This window comes from Cataglyphis hispanica, chromosome 15 (assembly GCF_021464435.1).
Source record: "Cataglyphis hispanica isolate Lineage 1 chromosome 15, ULB_Chis1_1.0, whole genome shotgun sequence".
NCBI lineage: Eukaryota > Metazoa > Arthropoda > Insecta > Hymenoptera > Formicidae > Cataglyphis > Cataglyphis hispanica.
This window is the reverse complement of record NC_065968.1, coordinates 2,194,758-2,218,662: the sequence shown is the minus strand read 5'-3', so window position 1 is coordinate 2,218,662 and position 23,905 is coordinate 2,194,758. Positions and strand designations below refer to the sequence as shown.

At 30.2% G+C, this 23,905-nt stretch overlaps 1 protein-coding gene across 3 annotated transcripts in view; it reads left to right on the top strand.

Moving 5' to 3' along the window:
• Positions 1-23,849, top strand: part of LOC126855307 (heterogeneous nuclear ribonucleoprotein 27C-like) — a 35,761-nt gene extending 11,912 nt beyond the window's left edge. The window contains exon 7 of one of the 3 annotated variants that reach the window (XM_050602837.1): positions 22,669-23,849. In XM_050602837.1, coding sequence (XP_050458794.1) covers positions 22,669-22,733 — 65 coding nt within the window. In that variant the 3' untranslated portion in view covers positions 22,734-23,849. Of the gene's footprint in view, positions 1-20,830; positions 21,670-22,668 lie in introns of those variants that run through there. The other 2 variants (XM_050602838.1, XM_050602836.1) reach the window with 2 other exon arrangements.
• Positions 23,850-23,905: the final 56 nt, after the last annotated feature.

Below are 23,905 nucleotides of genomic sequence, written 5' to 3'. Positions count from 1 at the left end.
TAAATAGTTGTTATATCGGATATATAATTGAAGAAAAAAATGATAACAAGAGTAATTAATCAGATAATTAAGTAAGATGATCACAGGCTGACCTACGACTATAGAGAATAGTGTAAAATATATAGATCATTTTAATATGGTGTATTGTATAATCTATATAAATCTTGACACTCTCAGCAGGATGCGTTTTTTGCGGGCGTCCTTTTTTACTTTTATGTCATATCACTAGTAGTATCTTAAAAATACGTATTTCTTTCTCAGTTCCTTTTTTTCTATTTTTTCTCGTTTACGACTAATTCCTTAAATTAGTTTAGCGACTGTTTTCCTACTCTTCCAAATAATTTGGAAATAATATCAATGTGCGAAAGGGAGGGGATAATAAGAAAAAAACAATCACAAATATTTTTACAAATTGTATTATAAGAACTTAGTGTGGTCGTCAGACTGGCTTCTGTTCGGCCATACCATAATGCACGTGGAAACTGGTTTATTTTTTACCTCCGATTTATAATAGCTATTATTAGGCACGTTTAAGGCTACGATTATTATTGTTACTATTATATATAATTAATTCTATATATTATTACTACTATATATATATATATATATATACACATATATATATACAAATATTATTATTATACCTACTCTTATCACTATTGCTATTGCTATTGCAAGTACTACAACTGCACTATTACTATTACACTATTATTATTGTCGACGATAATTACGAAATATTGTACGATGTGCTTATAAGTGTTTAAATTTTAGATGATTAGAACAAGATCATTAATGGATAAGGTGGAGGGAGGGGTATATTGTAATCGTGTGGATATATCTCGATAGGGGACATTGACCTGAAAAGTTTACCTGATTAAATATATGACTTAATTATATTTACTCTGTAGGATTTACCATAGATCTAAACAAGGAATATTTCGGAAGAGTGCTCTCGAAATGCTCATGTTTAATTAACGAGCGGGTCGCGTTGTGTCTTATTTTATTCGATGATGGCGAGTATTACGCTAATATATACATTTAATTTACCAAGTAAATAGATTTTTTATCACATAAAAGTGTATAATTAATAGATTACAGTTACAGAGAATCGCAATTTTGTTAAGTATCGCAAATCTGATCTCATATAATGTAATTTACCATTGTTCATATTCTTTCTTTTGTTTATTAAACCCAACAGTATAAGAACTATTATATCTTAAGTGACGATCGATTGTTATTTTTGTTTTTCTCTTTCGTATCTTCTATTGTTCGTTTCGCATCATTCATGTATGTCCCATTTTACTGTTTGGTATATATTCTGACAATAGTATTGAATATTATAGTTTCAAAGCTGTAGTATAAGCTAATTTTTTTTATTACTATATTGGTATCTCAATTGATATATCGAGTTCAAATATAGAGTCAATTTGCATTTGATTAGAAATCAAGTATAATAACTTGTTTTTTGTCTGCGCGAAATATATCGCGGAGGAAAAACCGGTGTTGTAAATCAGATGAAGAAAAATGACGAGCGAAATGTTAACAAACGCGACTCGTGTAAACTTCTGGGATCAACGCAATAACACATTTAATTAAACACATAATGAAACGAAAAAGCGATTAGAGAGCTCAATCAAACAACCAATTTTACACGTTAATTATTATAGTAAGACAAACAAAACACGTACAGATAACATATACACTTATGAACACTTATTCACACATACACATACTTCTACGCGGATAAAAAAAATAAAATTAACTTTTCGGCAGCATGTAAAACTGCTTTTTATTTCAAATGACATAGAAATGCATTACAATCATACGTCCAAGTTTATTTTGTTTGTATAAGAACAATCGTGAATATAAAATATATCGCTATTATTTTCCACTCCCTCTTTTACAGATTAGGTTAAATAACGTTATTTATAACAACCAAGTATTTTATCACTATCTTTTTTGCTTAAACAAATGTTAATATTTTGCCTTTATGAATTTTAATATTTTATCCTTTTATGAATTTTAATATAAAATAGTGATGTTATGTTAAATTATGTAAATGTGAAAAGCTTCAATTGATTATTTACTTAAATTTTTATTTGCTTGTATTATAAAAAGAGGATTTTCAATTTTGAATGGATTATGAGTATTCAGAACTAAAAAGTTAAATAGATTATATATTATTGAATATTTAAATGATAAAAAAATTTGTACAAAAAACATACATAATTGAAAAGTGATGAAACACTTTATTGTTCAGGATAAATAACGCGTTATTTAGCCTCACTTGCAAGAAAAAGAACAGTAAATAATAGCGACGTATGTCTATAGCTGTTTTTCACACTTATTTTATAAATAATACCTATAAATAACGATGAAAAATAGTATATTAATTATATTATTACTACTAATATTATATTTTTTATTATTATCGATTTTTAACTAAAGTTGAAGCGTGAATTTTAAAGTCTTTAAGTGTATGCGAGGTATATTAAGAAAATGCGGTTATTACATTTAATTTGTACAGAGCACGTAAATAATCGATGCGTTTGTTGAAGATTGGTATATAAATGAGCTAATTAATTTATAATATTAACGAGTCTCAGATGGATAAAATAAATTTAAATATTAGTGCGCGGGGATGAGAAAGGAGAAAAAAAAAAGAAAGAATTACAAAGATTTAATGATTGCCTTTGGCGGGACTGTATATACATACATTTTAGACTTTATAGTGCTACAGTTTTGAAAAATGCGCAATGGAATTTGATGGAAAATATATAAAAACGAAGGCAAGATGCTTAGAGCGGAGGAGGGAGGGAGAGAATTTGTAAAGTTTAATTTAAATCGTAAAAAAGTTCCGGAAAATGATAAAGGTATCCGAACGTCGCATAAGACGCATTACACTTTTAGTAAGAAATTCACTCTACTTAGCAATAGAGAAAAAACTCTTTGTTATTCAATTTATCGTCAAACAGCACATCGACTGCGATAGTGGATACCTTAAGATATTTAATTGCTCGCTTGATCAGAAAGACATGCACAGTGAAAACTCGTATCATGATTATGTTTGGACCTTTTTACGGATCGGGAATTAAGAAAATGTAAGTCATCTTTAGATAGAAAGGCAAGATTCTATTCGAATAATATTGACGATTACTATAATTGTACAACAGATAATATATTTATATTTAACGCAATATTATTAGTATTTTTAAATACAGAAATGATGCATCTAATTAATGTAATAGGTAGTATATAGAAAAAATATACTTTCATTCTAGCCGTTGTTACTATCTGCCTCATTCGTGATTACGCGAACTGTACGGCTTGCTCTCAGGGTTGTTGTTATTCCCTTTTTTCATTATCGTTTCTGTGCGAGTTCTTTTTTTCCTCCCTATCTTATGTTCATTTATTTTTACCGAGTCGTATGTATTTATTTTTTTGTCTTTTAAGCGGGCACTTACACTTTATGCTATTCACCAAGATTCTCGTAAAGAGGCCCTAAGTTCAGTATTGAAACATCTTTTACATTACGCGATACTTTTTACAATTCGTCATTCCTGTTTAAATAGATTGAGAGAGGCTCTCATTTTTTTTTAAACTTATTCGAAAAAAAAACTCAACATATTCGCTGGAGACATCCGCTGGAGACCGTTACTCTGTATAATAATCGCGACTTTGAAAAAAACGAGAGAAGAATGTCTCGAATATTATCATTTTTTTTTTTAGTGTTATTCCCTTATAATTTTTCATTAAAAAAAATTGAAAGTTAGATTATTCTGTATGCTCTCTCAGAAAAATAACACATGGATTACAAATTTCATTGGATTTGCTTTTCTTTTTCCATTGATATGTATACATGAAATCAATTATTATAATTTATGATGGCTGATGTAAATGCATCGCCGATTCTAAAAAACATTTATGCTTCTTGACTTTTAATATTTCGTTTTTCAAGTTGCGGAAACAAAAAATTTTGCAATTATTTTTCACAAACAAACGTATGTCTGTTTATGCCTCTGCGTTTTTCATGCATTTTGATTATTTCATATTGATTTTTATACGTATGATTAATAGAAATATAATATAAAAAAGAAATATATTATAAATATCACAGCCACTAAGTTAGATCGTTGTGTTTTTCTCTTAACTTAATTAGATAATGTGTGGATTGATCTTGTTTATTCTATCACTAAATGCATAGTATGCGGGTTAAGTTTTTGCAAGACACTTTAAGTATTTCGATATTAAAATAAATCCTTAAATATATAAATATAATTCCTGGGGACGTCGCGAAATGTCTGTTTTTTAACGTTTAAGCGCATATTTTAGCGTCCCGCACATGAAAAAGACTGGTCGTATAATTAAAGATTACACTTAACTACTCTTATTATTCGTATCGTAATCTATTGTGAAAAACACTTTTTATTGATACACATGAGTTTTTCTCCTGCCGTTTTTAACTATTAGTATATGTCTTACAATTAGTTGGTACCATATGACAATGTATAATCATTGGCTATTGCATTTTTATCAAGCGATTATTAACTCTTGAAATCGTGAACATCGCGCAGTTCCTCTTCTTTATTATTTATAATAATGGTTGCACCACAATCTTGGACAGAATCGCATCTTTTAATGGCATCTTGAAACCGACAGATAGAAAGATATGGATTTTTCTTTCAAAAACTGTGTAAGATCTTTGAGAAACGAACATTATTGTATAGCTACGATAATACAAGTTCTAATTGAGAAAGAACAAAGAATAAATTTTTAATAATAAAGTTGTTATTAAATCTAAACTTTTCGTTAAATTGTTTCGAGCAAAAAATAAAATTCGACATATGATTTTCTCTTTGAAATTTCGATACATCAAACTTCCATTAAATTTATTTTTTAACCATACCAAGACAAAGATATAATCGGATAATAAAGAAGAGGTCGCCGGTATATTGTACTCAGGTAGTGTGATAATTGCCCGTGCGTGCTGGGCGCGAGTATAAGGCAGTAAAAATAATAATTTCAAACGAAATTAATATAAGAAATAAATGTGTTATATATATATATATATATATATATATATATATACATACACACACACACACACACACACACACACACACACACACACACACAAAATATTCTAAATTACGTTTATATAGAAGCAGTTAAGGTATTAAATTATAATTACAAAGTGATTTTCTCCTGTGAGTCTGATAGAGCAAGGTAATCATTGTCTTAAACAAATATAGTAATGCGAAAACACAATGTAGGGATTTAAACAAGTGAGTTTCATATAAGGAAAATTCTAAAATATATATTTATGTTAAGATTTGCACAGTGAGCGAAAGATATTTCAATGTTACGAGAGGAAAGAGCAAGGAGGAAAGAATGGATAGTCGATTAGCGGGATAAAACACATTTACACATCTATCATACACTATTCTTTCTACACGCATACATATACACAAAGAATCCGTAATAAACACCGTACTAAGAAGAAGTGAGTATATCGGGAGAGTGATTAGTGATTTTTGATAAAGACCACGAGTGCATTAGCGAATTGGACAAATTAGCTAGAAGATGAAATAATTAAATAAAGTTCTATGAAACATGTAATTATTTTGATCATCAAATCTCGAAAATACATAAAATCGAGAAATTAATGATTCTCAGATACCACTAGATCGTTATTTGAGAGCTGCTAAAAAAGAAAAATAATATAAAGTTGAATATTTTTAATTTTTTGAACGCGGAAGGAATATCAACGCTACCGTTTATTTCGCTCGCGACCGAAAGATTATTTTGATTTTAGTGGAATGGAAAATTCCTACAGTTGTTGAGATGTTTTAAAATAAATATCTCGCACATGGTACGATGAGAGAATCGATCGATCTACTTTTATCATATTTTAGTGTGAAGTAATAAGGTAATAGACGTAAACGTTGGTAATGATTGTAACGATAATAAATGAAATTATTAACTGTAATAACATGACCTGTATACTCGTAAACTTTTAGCATTGTATTGGTAAGGTCGTGTGTCCCCTTACGAGCTATAAACGTGAATAGAATAAAATAGAAAATAAAAAAACGAGAAAAATTTATGGTAGTAAGTTTAGTAGTATCACAACTGTGCCGCATTTGGCTCTATTTGCATATGCGATATGCGATTTTTTGGAAAAAAATCCGATGGGTATCTTATAACGCCCATCTCGAATAATAAGGATATACTTGTTAAATGATATCTTTACGCTCGCGCGCTTTCTATCCATCTTATTCTCAGTGCCCCGAATTTAATGTCTCTTTGTGTTGAGAGAGGATGTTCGACTTTCCGCTTTGACATTGCAACGAAATCTTGCTGTAAAATGCAAAAAAGCTAAGTGTATTTGATTAATAATAAATCAAATTGTTATGACTAAAAATCAATGAGTGCGAATCGCATAAGCAGTAAGTCTAGAAATATTTTGCACAAGGGAGGCTCAGGTTTGCGACGAATGTTCGATAAAAATGTTCCATCAATTTTTATCTGTCAATCTATTCCGCTGCAGTATCAGTATGAAATTATTATCAACCAGTTTATGCTGCAGACAATACGATAATAATTATATTTTGCCTTTTGACCAAAAAAAAAAAACTTGGCATGTATCTATAATACGCAAATCTATACGCATATCTATAATATTCAAATTTTAATTAATATAAAATTAAGTTATTATATGAAATTATATTTTAATATTAATCTCTAGTCGCAATTTCAGACGAAAGTACCAAAAGTCGCGCGAAAAATACATTGTTGGATTTCATTAATATTTATATTTTAAGCTATACAATTAAACTTTAAATTAAAATTAAAATTATTATTTAGTTAATAATCTATTTTATTAAATAGATTTTATTATTTAAATAAAATTTTATATATAAAATTAACTTATATTAAAAACAGAAAAAACTTACCAAAAAGGTATTTAAAAAATGAAATATTTTTGTTATTTAGTTTGTTTGTTTTTTTTTCTTTTTTCTTTTTTTCTTTCTTTCTAAGAATTGTATAAAAAATATTTAACATTTAAAAAGGCTTAAAGCTGTTCTTTGAAAGTTTCTTAAAATATTTTAAAGTTTCTGCAAGTTTTTATGTTTAAAATAAAATTTGTATTTAATTAGTGCTAAAATGTTTGAAAATGAATGATTATAACATTTTTATGTGATTTGAAGTCGGACATCCTTTGAACAGCACTTAGATGTACGTTTCAGGCCAAAGCGCATTGTCTCTGTTTAAATATCTTTTTTGCAAGAAAAAAAAACCAAAAGCTACGAATTGAAAAACAGGATAGGATAAAAAGAGAGGAAGGAAGGATGTAGAAACTTAAAGTGAAGAGAGAGAGAGAGAGAGAAAGAGAGTGAGAAAGGGAGAGAGAGAGAGAGAGAAAGAGAGAAAGAAAGAAAGAAAGAAAGAAAGAAAGCGAGAGACCGAACGAGAGAGAGAGAGAGAAAGAGTGGGAATTAAAAAACAGATGAAAAAGAATTTGAGAGCATAATTTTTTTCTTTGCACTTGTATTAATGATAATGATTAATGCTAAACAATCAACATAAAAATTATGTTGATAAGAACACTATTTACATGCTATATACTCTATCATGTATCTATATATATATATATATTCATTACGACATATGTGTATGTACACGCACTCGTATGTCAGTTCGTGTAGATGTATACCTTTAAAAATATATGCGTATTTCGGTAGGGGCTATAAGTATTTTTTTAAAGGTATGTACATTATATGCACGACTATTTGTGCACGCGTATGTTCGACATATACATATATGTATACCACACACAGGTGCGTACATATATATATATATAATATCTAAATACATACACAGTCACTACATACCAAATACATACACTATCTTTTTCTTTTCGTTTGTTGAAAAGAAGAATAGAGGAAATGTTATCGCTGCTGTTGTCGGAGTAATGTTGGTTGCAAGAATATTTCTCGTCAATCGTTGTAGAAATAAGGTTTAGGCTATTCGACGACGTTATACGATCAATCCAGATCAATATAACATGCATAAATCGAGACTGACGCTTTCAACTTGCTTAATCGTAGACGATTATTCTTGTTTAATTGTGGAGATACAAGATAGATGGATGTATTTGAAATTGAAATTTTAGTGAATGTGTGCGTAGGATAATATACGTATATAGAAGTATAGACAAATATAGGAAAAGAATTATCGATCTTTTATTAGGAAAGTTGGATTCATCTGTCATTTTTTCTATATCTTTACACAATAAATCGCATTCAAGATATTTCTTGCAACTGAGACTACTGAAGTTCGAGATAGTAGAAGGACCTGTGGCGTATTATATTTGGAAGGAACAATCGAGACCATTGCCATTGTGTATTACAAACATCATTTATTTTGAAATCTCGCGATATTATTTGACACGTCACATTTGCGATCGCGTCGCGTAAACCGCGAGAAGGGATTTATATATATATATATATATATATATATATATATATATATATATTCCAATCGATCTGTCAGAGTGTATTCTAAGCAAAACTCGAAAGTAAATTCCTTGAGAACCAGCGGGAACGTCTTAGCAACATGCAATTAATTCGTTCTCTTAAGTAAGCCAGTTTTTAAGTCACTTGGGACCCGAAAAGAAACACCTTGTTTAAGTACTAGTTAATTAATTAATAGTAACTCTTAGAGGTATCACACAGGGCCGAGTGGGAGTATGACGTGTAACACAATATTCGATTCTGTTTGAATGATAAATAATTAAGTCTGGCACACACGTTTGCTTACAGTGCCAGGACGTAACAATAGATCGATGTAAAGCATAAACTAGTTATAATTCGTAACTTGACTAATTGACGAAAGAACTGATTGCGCGGCGAGGGTTTCATATAATTATCGGATTTATATTTAATTAGATTTTGGTTATTATATATATATATATATATATATATATATATATATACTATATGAACTTATTCAAGGATAGAGATATGATATGTGTAAATTTTATTCTACAATATATAATATGTCAAAAATGTGCGATGATAGATCGAATAAAGCATTTCACAGCTTAATAAGAGAGACGATAAACGAAAATTTGTGTGAATAAATAATTAATCATTTGTATAGAATGTCATGGTTGATGTTAGATGGTACGTTCAATCAGTAATTAAATCGTTATGGGAATTTAATTAAGGAACTACTATTAATGGCTAATTAAATGACCAATCGCGATTATATGTGTGCGAACAAGTTCTATACTATCATATAATGGTTGGCAACTCTTTAAATTTTTAATAAAATATCTGTATATTTTAATAATAATTATGTATATTATAATAATAATATAACGACGATTCTTTAAAATAAAGTTTATACACACAATACATATTTATGTTTATTTTATTATAAAAAATTTATTTAAATGTGTTTTATTTAATTTTACAGATACACTTTAGTATGGTACACACACACACATATTTCTGATTCAATTTTTTTCAACAATTATTAATTCGAAATTTTGAAATTGTAGATGAATTTTTATGACGAAAATTGTAATAAAATTTTTGACGAAGACGTAGCAAATATCTGTATATTAAATATAATTTCTCATATAAAGACGTATACCTGCAGAACGTCAATGTAAATAATTTTTTTTTTATTTAAATTATTAGATTATTGCGACGCTTTAATTATTTATTTTAAATTCCTTCTTAAATCTTCTAGACTTTACTAAACATTTCAGAAAATTTAATTATATGAATAAAATTTTATATTGTTTATGCACATCAACATCATTTTGGCTTGTATTAATTTTGTTTACATTGTTTTTAAATAAATAAGTTATATACAAATATTTTCAAACATTTTTGCAATATATTTTATTTTTATTTATGAATAAATTGACTTACATTTATACATGTGTGTATTTAATTTAATTAATTTGATTTTTAGTTTTAATTTTTAGTTGTAAACAATGTTGCCGACCATTTACCTAACTCGCTACTATGTCGAACCTTTTGCATTTAATGAGAGTTCTTTACACTTGTGATTCGGACGTGACGCAAATGTGACATACAAGAAATCGGTTATATACATATATCGTCTTCGTAAACGCTTTTGCGGCGCATATATGTGAAGATTTATATACAAGTATCGCTTGGAGAACTTTACTGATTAGGACTTACCTCGTTTTCTCCTATATTGATGGGATCGTACACATTATTTTATTAAACAAACAGTGGCAGATACATTAAGTCGAACTACATTGACAATGAATATAAATAATATTTACGAATCTGTATGCGCATGTACTAACTAGATAACTGTTCGTATTTTAACGGGTAATATTTAATGTTTGATGTTTTTATCCATCACAAACACACACATACACACACACACACACACATACATGTGTGTTGTAAACATAGAAAAATAATCACAATGGAGATGTCGATTAATCTAGCAAGGCCTAGGGTCGGTTGGTGGTTGGAACGCATTTTCGGACATTCGTGTAGCACGTTTTGCATTTGCTTCTCTTTCTTTACCTAAATTTAGTTTGCCAAAATCTTTCTCATTCTGAAAACAGTGAAAAATTCATCAAAATGGGAGAATAATTGGAATTGTTATCAAAAGAATTCGCATGACAATCTTGAGGTTTTATTATCGATTACGGTGTGACAATTATTGAATCGAGGTAGGAAGTTTACATTTTGCTCATTCCAGAATTTCGGCTTTGTCGAAACGGACGAGAAATTTCGATTTCGATCGCTTGTGAAGCCGAGATTAATATTAGCTCTTAATTTTCGCGTTTTAACACAGGATATACGCTAGAGTTATTTAATTTAACGCATTATTTCGCCGAATGAAATACGTCCAACGACCACTGCCCTTTGTGGAGAGACATAAGAGCGACGAGGCCCTTTTCCCGTGTCTGGTGCTTTTTTAACAGAACTAGCCCGGAGGGTCATCACGAAGCATAATATGACAAATAATCAGCGTATTTTATCGAGCTGAATAAGAGAAAAATCATTAATAACAATCGCGCGCTTTATTCTTTCTCTTCGCGTGCTCGCGCGCTTCAACTCGATTTGGAAATATTGCCGTGACACTTAGGCTTAGGATAAAAAAAGCGGAAAAACAAAACCTTATTAAAAGATAAAAGAAGTGTCAAAGAGAGTACTGCTACAATTATCACTAATTAACTATTAACTATTAACGCGTTAGTACCACTTAAAATGAGAGGACGGAAGGATAAGAGAGAGAGAGAGAGAGAGCTAAATAGGAAAAACTGTACTGATGTTATTAATTTCTATTTGTAATTAATTAATTAATTAATTAATTGTCATCAGCCATGGCTTTACTATTTGCTTAATAAAATACTATATTGACAGCTTTTTGAGGCTACGGAGTAATGAGGCGCGTGTGACGGGGAGAAGAGCAGCGTAGCTTAGATTTAATAAGGTGGGTGTGTTTGAACTAGGATCGATCGATGGGAGTGAGAAATTATAATTGGTGTCGTTATGTCGTAAGAATTCTGTACAGCTGAATGCTGCGTGAGTATCATGTGAGACGAAGATGGGTGCAGTAAAAATCTGGACTCGGTTAGGTAGATAAATAGACATATATAAGACGATCTGGAATAAGACTGGGAATTAATTAAATCACATCTTCGAAATAATTAATTAGGAAAGCTGGCTGTAAGGTCACAAACGACTGTTCGCGTTTATTGTTATTAATAGTTGATGAGCTATTTCTAATGTCTTACGGTCTAGTTTACTCGATAAATGGACAAAAAAAAGTTGTTTAAAATAAACTCGTTACCTCCGCCTAAGGATAGCTGTTACGAAAAAACAATTGTAAGATTAACTGAGTAAGGCCGAAATCACGTTAAAGTAATACAAGGATAGAAAATACACACCGAAAGTGCTACACACACACAGAGATCTCTTTTCTTCGGACAATATAACGCGGGATAATTACGAGATAAAGAAGATAAATGCGAAGAAATTTCTTTTTCCCTCAATTATTGATTGATCAATTTGACATAATTAATTACTTTCTTCGAGTGCAGTTCTCGACATTGTATCACATTGTGATTGATGGCGATTGATGACTTTCAATATTTAGCTGGTAATGTTGGAATAAATGATTTTTTAAATATTTGCAAGCATTAAAACGAATAAAAATAAATTGCTCCAGCTACGCGTGAAATAAAATTAACCGCTTATTTTCGTTTTCTCATATCTTGATATACGACAATTATTTTGATAGCATGGGCTTTTTTTTTAAATCGTGTCTTAAAATCGTGACAGTACCGGTCGTTGAGTGCTTCTTTACGGAAGATGCGACGACGTCGCGATCAAGGATGGCAGAAGACAGATGGGATGAAAGATGAATGAATGTGGAAACTTGGGCGAGATGTCATAGGAGTAAATCGATATAATTATTGATTAAGAGATAAGTTGTGTACAAATGTATTATAAATTAACGATTATATATCTCAGAGTACCTTATCGCAGAAAGGAAAAAAAAAATAATTACTGAAACTCACTTGACTCGTTTTAATTATCATAAATACAATATTATATATATAGAGGCCCATCGCCCCGCTTCTTTCAACAGCGCGGGCGAGGGAGAGTACGGCGTATAGGGTCAATATTTAAGGTACCGATTATTATCTAATTAATTAATTAAACTCGTAACTCTCGAAATAAGGCCGTTGTAGACAAGTATTAAAATAGGGAAAGTGAAATATTTTTAATGAAACAACAAATGCCAACCATTGTGTTCTCGTGAGAATCATAATTATTCCGTAATTCTTAAGTAAAAAAAAGGAAAGCGTATCTAAGTCGTTGATTATATAAGTCGTTGTAATTTAATTCTTTTGTTAGAGAGCAAGATGACGGGAGAAAGTAAAACGGGATATATGATAAATCACAGGCAGAACGAAACGCGAATGAAACGAATAATCGTGCGCGTCAAATGAAAGAATGTTATCGAGTGGTTGACGAAATTGAATGATACGAATTGGTGAGAGCGATGATTGAGCAACTGACGACGAGCGGTGGTGGATTGGAAGAATCGAATGAATTCACACTTTTTTTCAAGGAACCTTCGACACGAAAATTTGTTAAAAAGATAATAAATCTAATAATTTAATAAGATCTATCAATTGATATTGTATCATTACACATTATTATTTTAGTATTTTTATTAAAGAATCTGATCAATCTTTTCATTAATCCAAATTTTTGCAAATAATAGAATTACAGTTACAAGCAATGACAATTGAATTTTATCGTGTCAATTTTTGGGATTTAAGTTATGAAGGGATAATGTATAGTTTTGAGAAAGAGTTTAGAAAATCAGGAAAAGGATGTATAAATCCAATTTCTCAACAGAAAGATCGGTATGAAAGAATTATGCGGAAAGAAAGCTCAAGTAAAAGAGGACTGTATGATTGCATGAATGATTACGAAATGACGAGTCAGCATAAGCGTAAATATTCGACGTAAACAACCAAACGACAGACATATATATACACACTGAGAGAGACGCTCACATACATTTTTTAGTAATACAGGAACATAGATTGTACGGGGGTACAAGTGACGCGATCACGTGCGTCGAATCAGGTTTAAGATTTGCCAAATCTTACTAAGTAAAAACCACGCGAAACAAAGTAAAGTTTATTAAGCTGCATTACGTATAGTATATGTAGAAAGTATTTGCATTAAAAGAAAAAAAAAAAAAAACATAGCTAAAAACCGTTAGTGCTTATTAAAACAAAGATGTGATGAAGAGTGCCGGCGCAATATTTCCAAATCGACGCCCCCTCGAACCTGCTTTCGTCAGAAGGGATTATCTTTCAATCTCGAATAAATCTGAATATAAAAGAGAAAAGAAAATTGCGATTACAAATCAAACAAAAAGAGACCCTCGATCATTATTGCATTTCTCTCGCGATCGTATCTTTGTGTCTCTATTTTTTTCTTCGCCACATATCTTTTTGTCGATGGAACGTTTCGTAGGTTCGTCAAGGGCATGACGATAGTCGTCAAGAGAGGGACAAGGAACGGTCGCCAAATCGAACTCGACGAAAGTGTCAGGATGTTCCGTGTGCAGGCAAGAACATCGCGAGAGCGAGGAAACGGAGGAAGAGAGAGATGAATTGACGGGAGAGAGAATTACGAGTGTGTAATTAAAAAGTAATTAACGGTCGTTGTCTAATTTTAAGCGACGTTATCTTTGACTTGATGAGAGAGACCGCGGAGGATTGATGTGACGAACGACAAATGAAGGGAGTTTTTAGAGTACACAATCTTAATTAATTTTAAATATTTCTACGAATTTCCATACGCTATTGTATTCAGAATTATATAAGATCTATAAATATTGTAGACATTTGAGCGGCTAAAGTATTGAATGTGGATGATTAAACTAGGACGGGAAAGAATACGTGATATAATAAAATCAGAATAAACGCGTTATTAAGTGAATCGTATTGAAATAGATCAAATATGAGAAATTCGAAACGATCAAGAGGGATGTGTAGAAATGTCGATGTCGATATGAAACCTGTTTCTTGTACTTCGAAAGTAGATCACACTGGTATAGTTTAGATTTGGGGTAAAAGGATCGATGAGACCATTCGGAAGAGTTGAAAGTCGAATGACTAGGTGAAAAAGCGTGAATTAAAGATAGGAATACGTACTCCAGGGAAAGAAAGTGTGCGAGAAAAACATACGCATTTGTCTCTTTTTACGACCGCGATCAATCTTTGATTGTAGTTTTGACAGAGGGATATCAGTCAGGTCGTTGTAATCTTTGTGATTTCAGTGAAGCAGAAGGTTGATGTCGACTCGTTCCGTTGATTTCCTCTCGTTGTTTCCTTTTGTCTTTAATACATGCCGACACATACACTTGCCGAGGAAAATTGAGAAACAAATAAATTACTCACGAATTGTTTAATATATTTATCCATCTGAATATATCTGTAATTGATTGTATCAAGTACAAGAGAGATGATACTTTTTATTTTTACGTGACACATATTTTTTGTACTACAATCAATTAATTAGCATTTCTCAAAAGTAAGCCTTGAGTAAATAATAATTCATAACAATATATAACAATTCACGAGCAACTGCTTCGTTTTTTGATTTTTTTCGGTAAATAAGTACAAATAAAACACACATACATAAACAACATCTTATACGTGTATAAACAAATACAAGTTTTTATCACGCATTATACATCATACGAGTACGTCATACACCATAAGCTCTTACTTCCTCCTCCCACTCTCGACGACACATAAAATAACAGTACTATTATGATAGTTACTGTATACTACTTATTATTATCGCTATTACTATTACGATTATTACAACTACTACTTATATGATTATTATTATTATTATTATGATTATTATGATTATTATTACTGCTATTATTATTATTATTATTATTATTATTATTATTATTATTATTATTATTATTATTATTCATATGAATACACACACATATAAATATATATATATATACATATATATATACATATATATATATATATATATATATATATATATATATATATATATATATTAATATACTTAACGGTGTTTCTAGTGGATTAATTGATTAATTGATACTTAAGATATATTAATAATATTAATATAACACGACATAAATATATAATATTATATATATATATAAATCTATATATACATATATAATGATATAATGATGATAAGTTGATATGCTGATTATTATGATATAATATAGAGAAAAGAATGGATCATTATTCGTAAAAATACACACTGGTATAGATTATGAGGAATGATTAAATAGAAAATGATATTGATGAAAAAAAAAGAAGTTCCATATTATCAATCGAATTAATTTCGAACCCTTCACTTAAATTAGATCGTACCTTACGTGATTACTTTACGTATAACTATTATTTTCCTATTATGCGCTTAAAAGACTTAAAACACTGCACAGCAAACATTTTTGTTCTCAATGGCTGGCGCGCGCGATTACATTATATCTATATATTAGAATATATTTAGAGTTTTATTATCGCGGGACGTTGTATGTGTGAGTGAGGGTCAGTGCGCGATTAGAAAAAATAAATCTTTTTTAATTATTTTTTTAAAGAAATAGATTATTAATGTGCGAATGACAGCAAGCATGGAAGAGCGCAGGAGAAAAGAGAATCATACGAATTTTTTTAGAATCTTGATTGCACCTGTCCGCCAATCAATTTCGTCGATTATCTCGGATTGGTGCAATCGACACCGATTTGCGAGGTGACCTTCTACTTTCTTTTTGCCGCTTCTGTTTTACAATTATCTCATGCATTTTCCACTGTGCACACGTGATCGTGCGCGCAATCGAAAAATGTCACTTTTATTGTATGAAAGATATTTCATTAAAACTATGACATATCTCCATGAGAATTTAAATTTGACACCATATTTTTCAGCATATACTTTTTAAATTGAAAAAAAAAAAAATGTATTGATATATATCGCGACAATTTTCGTATGCACAGTATTTGTATCATTAACGAGGATAAAATTATAGAGGTGGTCCACTGTTAAAAAATGTTGATTGACTGGATTTTTTTTTTAATTTTACTTTATTTTATTTTTTTTTTCTTTTTCTTTTTTTTTATTGATGCCGACATTCAAAACGTATCGGAAACGGTGGAGAGAAGTTTTAAATTGGTGCAGTGTTTTATGCGCGTTTCAATTCCGCCAAGTTCTCTCGAATCTGAGACACGCAATTTTATATAGTGAGAATAATTTTCACTCTTTTTATTATACTATAAACAATCTGTTTCAATGAAGATTTCTTTCTGCATTTTTTAAATTGCAAAAAGTCTCAATTTTGAGTTAACTTGGTATTGACATGTGTTTGTCAGTCTCTTCCTTATATTTATGATTAAAAATGATTATTTTATTACGTAACTTGAAGTTACGTAAATTAAGTGAATTTTTAGTTTTTCAACTTTGTAATATAAAGGTGTATGATTTTAATCTTTAGTGCTGACATGACCGTAAATCGAAGCTTAATCTCTAAGTATATCGTAAAACTTAACCCATTAACCGGGCAGGTAATTAAAATATTTATCTGACATCCGTAATTTTAATATATGTATAATTTTCATACATTAGAATAATATAGTTTCATATATTTAGTATATAGATATAATTTATACGTATATATAGATGTAGATATACGTATGTAGATGACTGCCTAAAAAATATCAAAATGGCACGAAGATAATTTCAGTTAAATAAAATCGCAATAAATTTTTCGATAATACGATGGTATGTATTATCTAGAAATTTATAACCTGTTAAGTTATTTTTGATACAATAATAATTTGTATATTATATCACGTGGTGCATTTAAATTACCTTCGCGTCATGTGTGTGATAATATACTTAAATAATAATTTTAGATAAGACTTAGACTAATAATCAATATATAATATATTTAGTATAGCGTAATTTATGAAAAGAAAAAAAACTCGGTTAAAGGGTTAAATTAGGAGCTTCGAGAGACCGTGTTCAGCCACTTGGAGTAAGACCGTTCTCAAAGAGAAAAACGCCCAAATCTTTCTCCCCTTTAATCCCTTTTCTCTCATTTCTATCCCCCCTCCCTTTACGAATCTCACTTGGTGCTTCTTAAGAGGAAGTGGCACTCGAGAGAGAAAAATGCATTTCCAGAGATGAAACGAGTTTTAACGATCTCTCCTTCCTTTTTCCTTCGTAGACGTTCTCCCGATTCCCAAATTCAAAAACATCGAAACCGGAAGTCCGACCTTCATTCCCAATGGAGACGCAGCCCCGGGTCCCCAACGGTTCTCCTTGACCCAGCACACGAATTACCATCCCTATAGACGCTAAAAAACGCCGATGTCCGAACGGCCGAGAGAAACGCACGAAAAAAAAAAAAAAAATAAGTTTCATAAGTGCGCGAATGAACAAGAGAGAGAGAGAGAGAGAGAGAGAGAGAGAGAGAGAGAGAGAGAGAGAGAGGAAGAATGATAGAGAGCGAGAGAATGGATGCAAATAACGCGTGTAATTTCCGGCCGGAATCTCTACACGCGGGTATTACATATATCCGTAGTTTTGATTATATATTACGATTTGTTAATTTTATAGAACGGTGACTTTTTTGAACTCGTGTCCAGCAATCGAGATTAGCGCGCAGTAAGATTACTGAGTAAGGATTATTAAATTAGCTTGGGATGAATGCGCTCGCGCGGTTTATACAGTAAGATTAGCTAAGCCACCGTCTAATGTTAGCTGTACGATTTCATTATTAAGCTAACATTAAATTTTATCACTTAACCTTTAGAGTGTATAGTAGCTTTTTGTAGTAAGTCCTAGGATGTGTCTTGCTTTTTTACGGATATACATATGTTATTTTTAATCGTGATAATGTCTATAAATGTCTTAAGGAATTAATAGTTAAAAATAATTAAAAATTATATAATATAAGTAATTGAAAAAGATAAAAACATAAGGTATATCCATTTAACGCTTTTCAATTGCAAATACTAAATACTATAAGCTAGTAAATTTATTAATATATCGTAAAAACGTTTATTTCTTTTGATATTTGATGAAAGAAAAATAGAAAACTTAGCTTATTACATAATTATTTTTATTATTTTCTTATTATATATGTAATTGTATAAAATTAAAAAATTATATTAATACATATAATTAAATTAATTAAAATTTAATTGATATATTAAATTAATATATAAAATTTAATTTTTTTTTATTCTCTTGTCAGAAATAGATAGAATATCATGAATACAAGCTATCAATTAAATGAGTTATTAAATAAAATATTTTGATTGCTCATGTCATACATCTAATTAATTTGAGAAAGTAACGTTCTTTAGATTCAATGATCTTTATATATATATATATATATATAATCGAGACATTTTTGTGATGCGAAGATGTCGTCTTTAATGTAGGGGAAATTGAGTTGGAAAGCGTTAAAAGGAGATCGATAAATCGCCGACGTAATAGTGCTCCGGTTTTGTGCCTGCGCCCTACTGTGAACGGATGTAAGGTCGGTGCGACCCAGTTGACCCGTTTTTCGGGCGTCCCTTTTTTTTTTTTGCAAATTAATCACAAACTCGTCGCGCGATTCGTTGTCGAAACACGTTCAAAAATCCTATAAGTCAACCGCTGTGATGCACGCTTGGATCTCTCGGATCCGGCAAGAAGATGTATGTAAAACTACTTTCGAGATTCTAGATCGGTGAGATTAGTCTGTTTGTTTCCCGAATTCAAATTACTCCCCGCAAAAATTCTATCCATTCCATCTATCCATCAATTCATCCATCCATTTTGCAGCCCAGGATCGTTTCACGAGATACATATCCTATACATAATACTATCCACGACTCTGTTTTTAGCCTGCTTCCCTCCAATTTCACTTTAACTCGCCCTGGATGAATACGCTTCGATGATTTTATTTTTCTGCCTCTTTTTTTTTTGTTCTATGTTCTTATTCTGCTTTCTCTTACATTACTCTTTATTTTTCTTTTTTATTGTGTATATATAATTGTAGAAAAGTGATATTAGAATTTATTCCATTACACGGACACATAAAATTTAAATATTTATAAATACAAAAAATATATCTTTAATGAAAGGAAGCAAAGTTAATTTTTTTTTGCTTGTACATTTTTTATTATTTACTGTCTCTTTTACGTAATTTTGTTTATAACGAGTAATTTCTGGTATTAGAAAAAAATCTTGTGAAAATTGATTTGTTATCCGAGGCGTTCAACTTATATAATTATAAAATATGACTTTGCACATATTGATATTAAGCAGTCTTTTTCTCATATTTTAATTCTGAAAGAGTACATAAAAAATATATTTGAAGTTTTTCATTTAACTTATTTATATCATGGATCATACTTTGTAGTTGCTTTTTATTTTCTCAATTTTTTACTATATATTCGATCTTTTTAATTTGTTTTAATGATTTCTAAATTTTTCGATTTCGAAATTTTTCAATTAGAAATGTCTTTATAATTATAATATCATGATAAATAACAAAACATAAATTTACATTATGATAAATTGTCTCAAATATCCATTATCTATCAGATCTTGAATTTGCGGAAGCTTTTCAGGGCGATTGTGCTGGTTGCCCTCTCCATTCTCTTCTCTAAATCGACTTTGCTTTTCTGCAAATTTTATTCTTCAATTTTAACTCTTTGCAATTCTATATATTACATTAAGAATATTATTGTACCTTATCTAAGTACCTGCGATAATTCCACAATTCACAATACAATAATCTCCCGCTTGCAATAATCTCGAATTAACATGGAAACCGTAAATGTATTTAATTACTAAATCAAGTGTAATTAATAAAAGTATTAAAAATATATATTTAACATTAAATTTTTTATTAATATTTAAATTTATATATGAAATTTATGTTGGTGGCTAACATAAGTCCGCGAAGGATTTCAATGCGCAACGCAATGTGTGACAAGATACTTTACTTTATTACAATTTATTTATTTATTTTTAATTATCCATGTATTAATTCGGATTGCAAAGAGTTAAGCTTCTCCTACTTTCCATACTTGATCATCAGATTTTCCATTGAAGATGAGTCTTTTGAGTTATTGTAAAGTAACACGCGCCACTTCTGTACCACCTGCTCCGGTTACGTCCTCTCGCCACATCCTGGTACGTAGTACTATGTTCTTTTGTGCGATTCTATACAGGATACGGGTCTTCGAGCGTTCCTGCTGCACCAGGAACAACGGACAACTACAGCGGTGGCCCCCAAAGGGGTTACGCAGGATCTTCGTCCAGCACCAACAATTATCACCCTTATCGTCGCTAGGAGGAATAAGACAAAATCAACAAAATAGGCTGCAGTTCGAGATCTTTCATCCCTTCTTGTTAGTTATGTGTATATACATTTGCATATAACTAACTACACTTATTACAATGAATAATTTATACTATTAATAATCGAACTCTAATTTTTTTCCATAAATCTCCCAATGCATTTAACTCTGTATTAGAGGGTTCATGGAAAAAGAACATTTCGATTATTCGCGACACAAGCATGATAATTACGCGTATAATCGACGAACAAGATGCGACATTAGTTGAATTTATTCGATTTTGATGATGAAACAGTATGATGATGAGAGAAAAAGAGAGAGATAAAAAAAATTGCAGAACTTGCGATTTGTGCTAACGAAAAATAGATGGAGAAAGTTTGTGGATGAAAAACCGCAAGGAGCAAAGCTTGCTCCATCTGTTTGTTTTCCGTTTGACGATTAATATAACAGAACGCAAAAAAAAAAAAAAGAAAAGAAAAAATCTGCGGCAATTAAATCTAAGATCTAATATGATATTTCATTGATTGGTGCCACTCACGGGGACGTACATCGCGATGTTTTAATATAGCGAGCATTATCCCTCCTATTAAAATTGAAATCACTTTTCCATTAAATTTCTCTTCTTTTACCCATGTAATATTCATCATTTAATTCTTGAATAAAATTTAATAATATTCTTAATTATGTATATGACTTTTTAATAAAATTTGAATACTATTATACTTTTGTTGAGAATTTTTAGTTTTTAATGTCTCATTTTGTTATATATGTTATATTATAATCAAACATTATATATAAAATAATATATCTAATAAAATTTGAAAAATTTGGAAAATATAATAATTTAAGAATTATATAATTATATAATGTGATATATATATATATATATATATATATATATATATATATATACACATTATATATTAGAAATAATAACTATAGCTTTTTTACAAGAAATTCAAATTGTTCCAATAGCATAGTATTTAAATTTAGATATTTGCGATGTGTATCTATTGAATGCTTCGTGAGAAATTATCAATGATTTGTCACTAATAAATCTTAAATAACATAAATTATATAAAAAGATGTACAATATTTGATCCATCCACTATTTTTCTTTATTTTGAAACTGCGCGCACATTTTTCTGCATGTTCGAATTAAGTAACTGACATAATATTAGCTAACTATACATTTGATTTCTATGGATGCAAGTGAAGCAATCTAAACGATGGTTTTACGAATGCGCGTTGACGTTGATACATGATCGCGGATGTGATCGAGATTGAATGTACATAAGCTAGCGCTTGTCGGGCAGAAATGTCTGATTAGTATAAGGAACAGTAAGCTAATTTATCCTTAGTTAAGATGTGTTGTATAGCAATAAGGAATCAATCGATTGGACAGACAACAAATTTTATTGGCCATTGTTAATAAAAAAGACAAGACACAACGATAACATAGAAATATTTTTTTTTTTTTTTTAATTCGAGTATTGCATAATTCAGTTTGACTTATTTTTAGCATTAATTGTAGTGATTTATTGTCTTAAGTCTTTTATGAATCTTTTTACTTTTGTTTGATTTGCGCGAGATTAAATTGTTGTTTCCACGTTTCGTGTTTCCTCGTTTCTTGTCAATTGTAATTGCGTGCGCGACGACAGCATTAAAATAAAGAACCTAATATTTTTTTTTTTCGATTTCTGTCGTAGGAAGTTTATTTCCTAGACCTCCTGTTCATTTTACTGACTGGATGACGCGAGGCTTGTGGACTTGAGGTAAAAAAAATTTAAAGACGCGAATGACGTTTAATATAGAACAAAAATGTGCCCCGATTTTTTTTTTTCTCCTGTTGTGATTTGACTCGCTTTAAAGTCTCGGCATCCGATATAAGGAAATATTTAGATTCTTTATTACAATTAAAATTATTTATGTGAGAAAAAAATTAACACACATTGTCGCTTATTAACGAGAATGCAGTAATGCATTAATTCACGAAAAAGTTATTGTAGAGTTAATTATTTATTCATATTTAATTATTTTTTTAAAAAACGCATTCAAACGCATATAGAAATACGGAGAAAGAATCAATCTTTGCATTTAAATTTTGAAATCTTATTTTAGATTTGCCAAACCGAGAGAAATTATTTTTCATACAAAGTGAGTTAAAAAAATCATAACTATTTGAATGCACAACATAAAAATATATTTCAGATTTGCGTTTATTAATCTTTCATCACCATCTTGCGACTTTTTGAAAAAAGTCGTGACAAAAATAAAGCGAACACGGGCAATCTTGTAAAAAGATAGATAAGGTTAAAACGCCAAACGTATTTAATAAAATTGCGATAGCGGTAAGGGATAAGTGTAGTGGTTAGATACGGAAATATATATATTTATATGCATATACGGCTATATCTTATGTTAAAATGGGAAATGTTAATTCCCTCGTATATATGTCCGAATGCATCTAAGATGCACATTGATTTATACTTCGAAATGCACCTGCGTTCTGGCACCTGGTACTTCCGCGACAATTTTTTTAATTTTTTTTCAAAGAGTTCCGAAAAGAGAAAATTACAACAACGAAAGAAGCGCGGATCAGCGCGTACGATCGTGTAATATTTGTAATGTAATGATAATATTTAATATTAATTAAGAGTATGGTTAAGAAATTATATAGAGTTACCCGGCGTGGTACGATTGCTGTTGATGGCACCATCCCCATTTTTACTATCTTCTCTCGCCGCTGATGTGCTGTATTATTGTTCAAAATATTTTGTTACATACTGCGAATCAAGAAGCCAGCGACAAATGCATTCTTTTATAGCATAGAGATAATTAATATTCTATACGGATTAATAAACGTTCACATTTTTAATAGAAACATTTAGCGGAGAGTGGAGTTATGAATTATTCACGGATTATCTTGTTATATTTTATTCTATT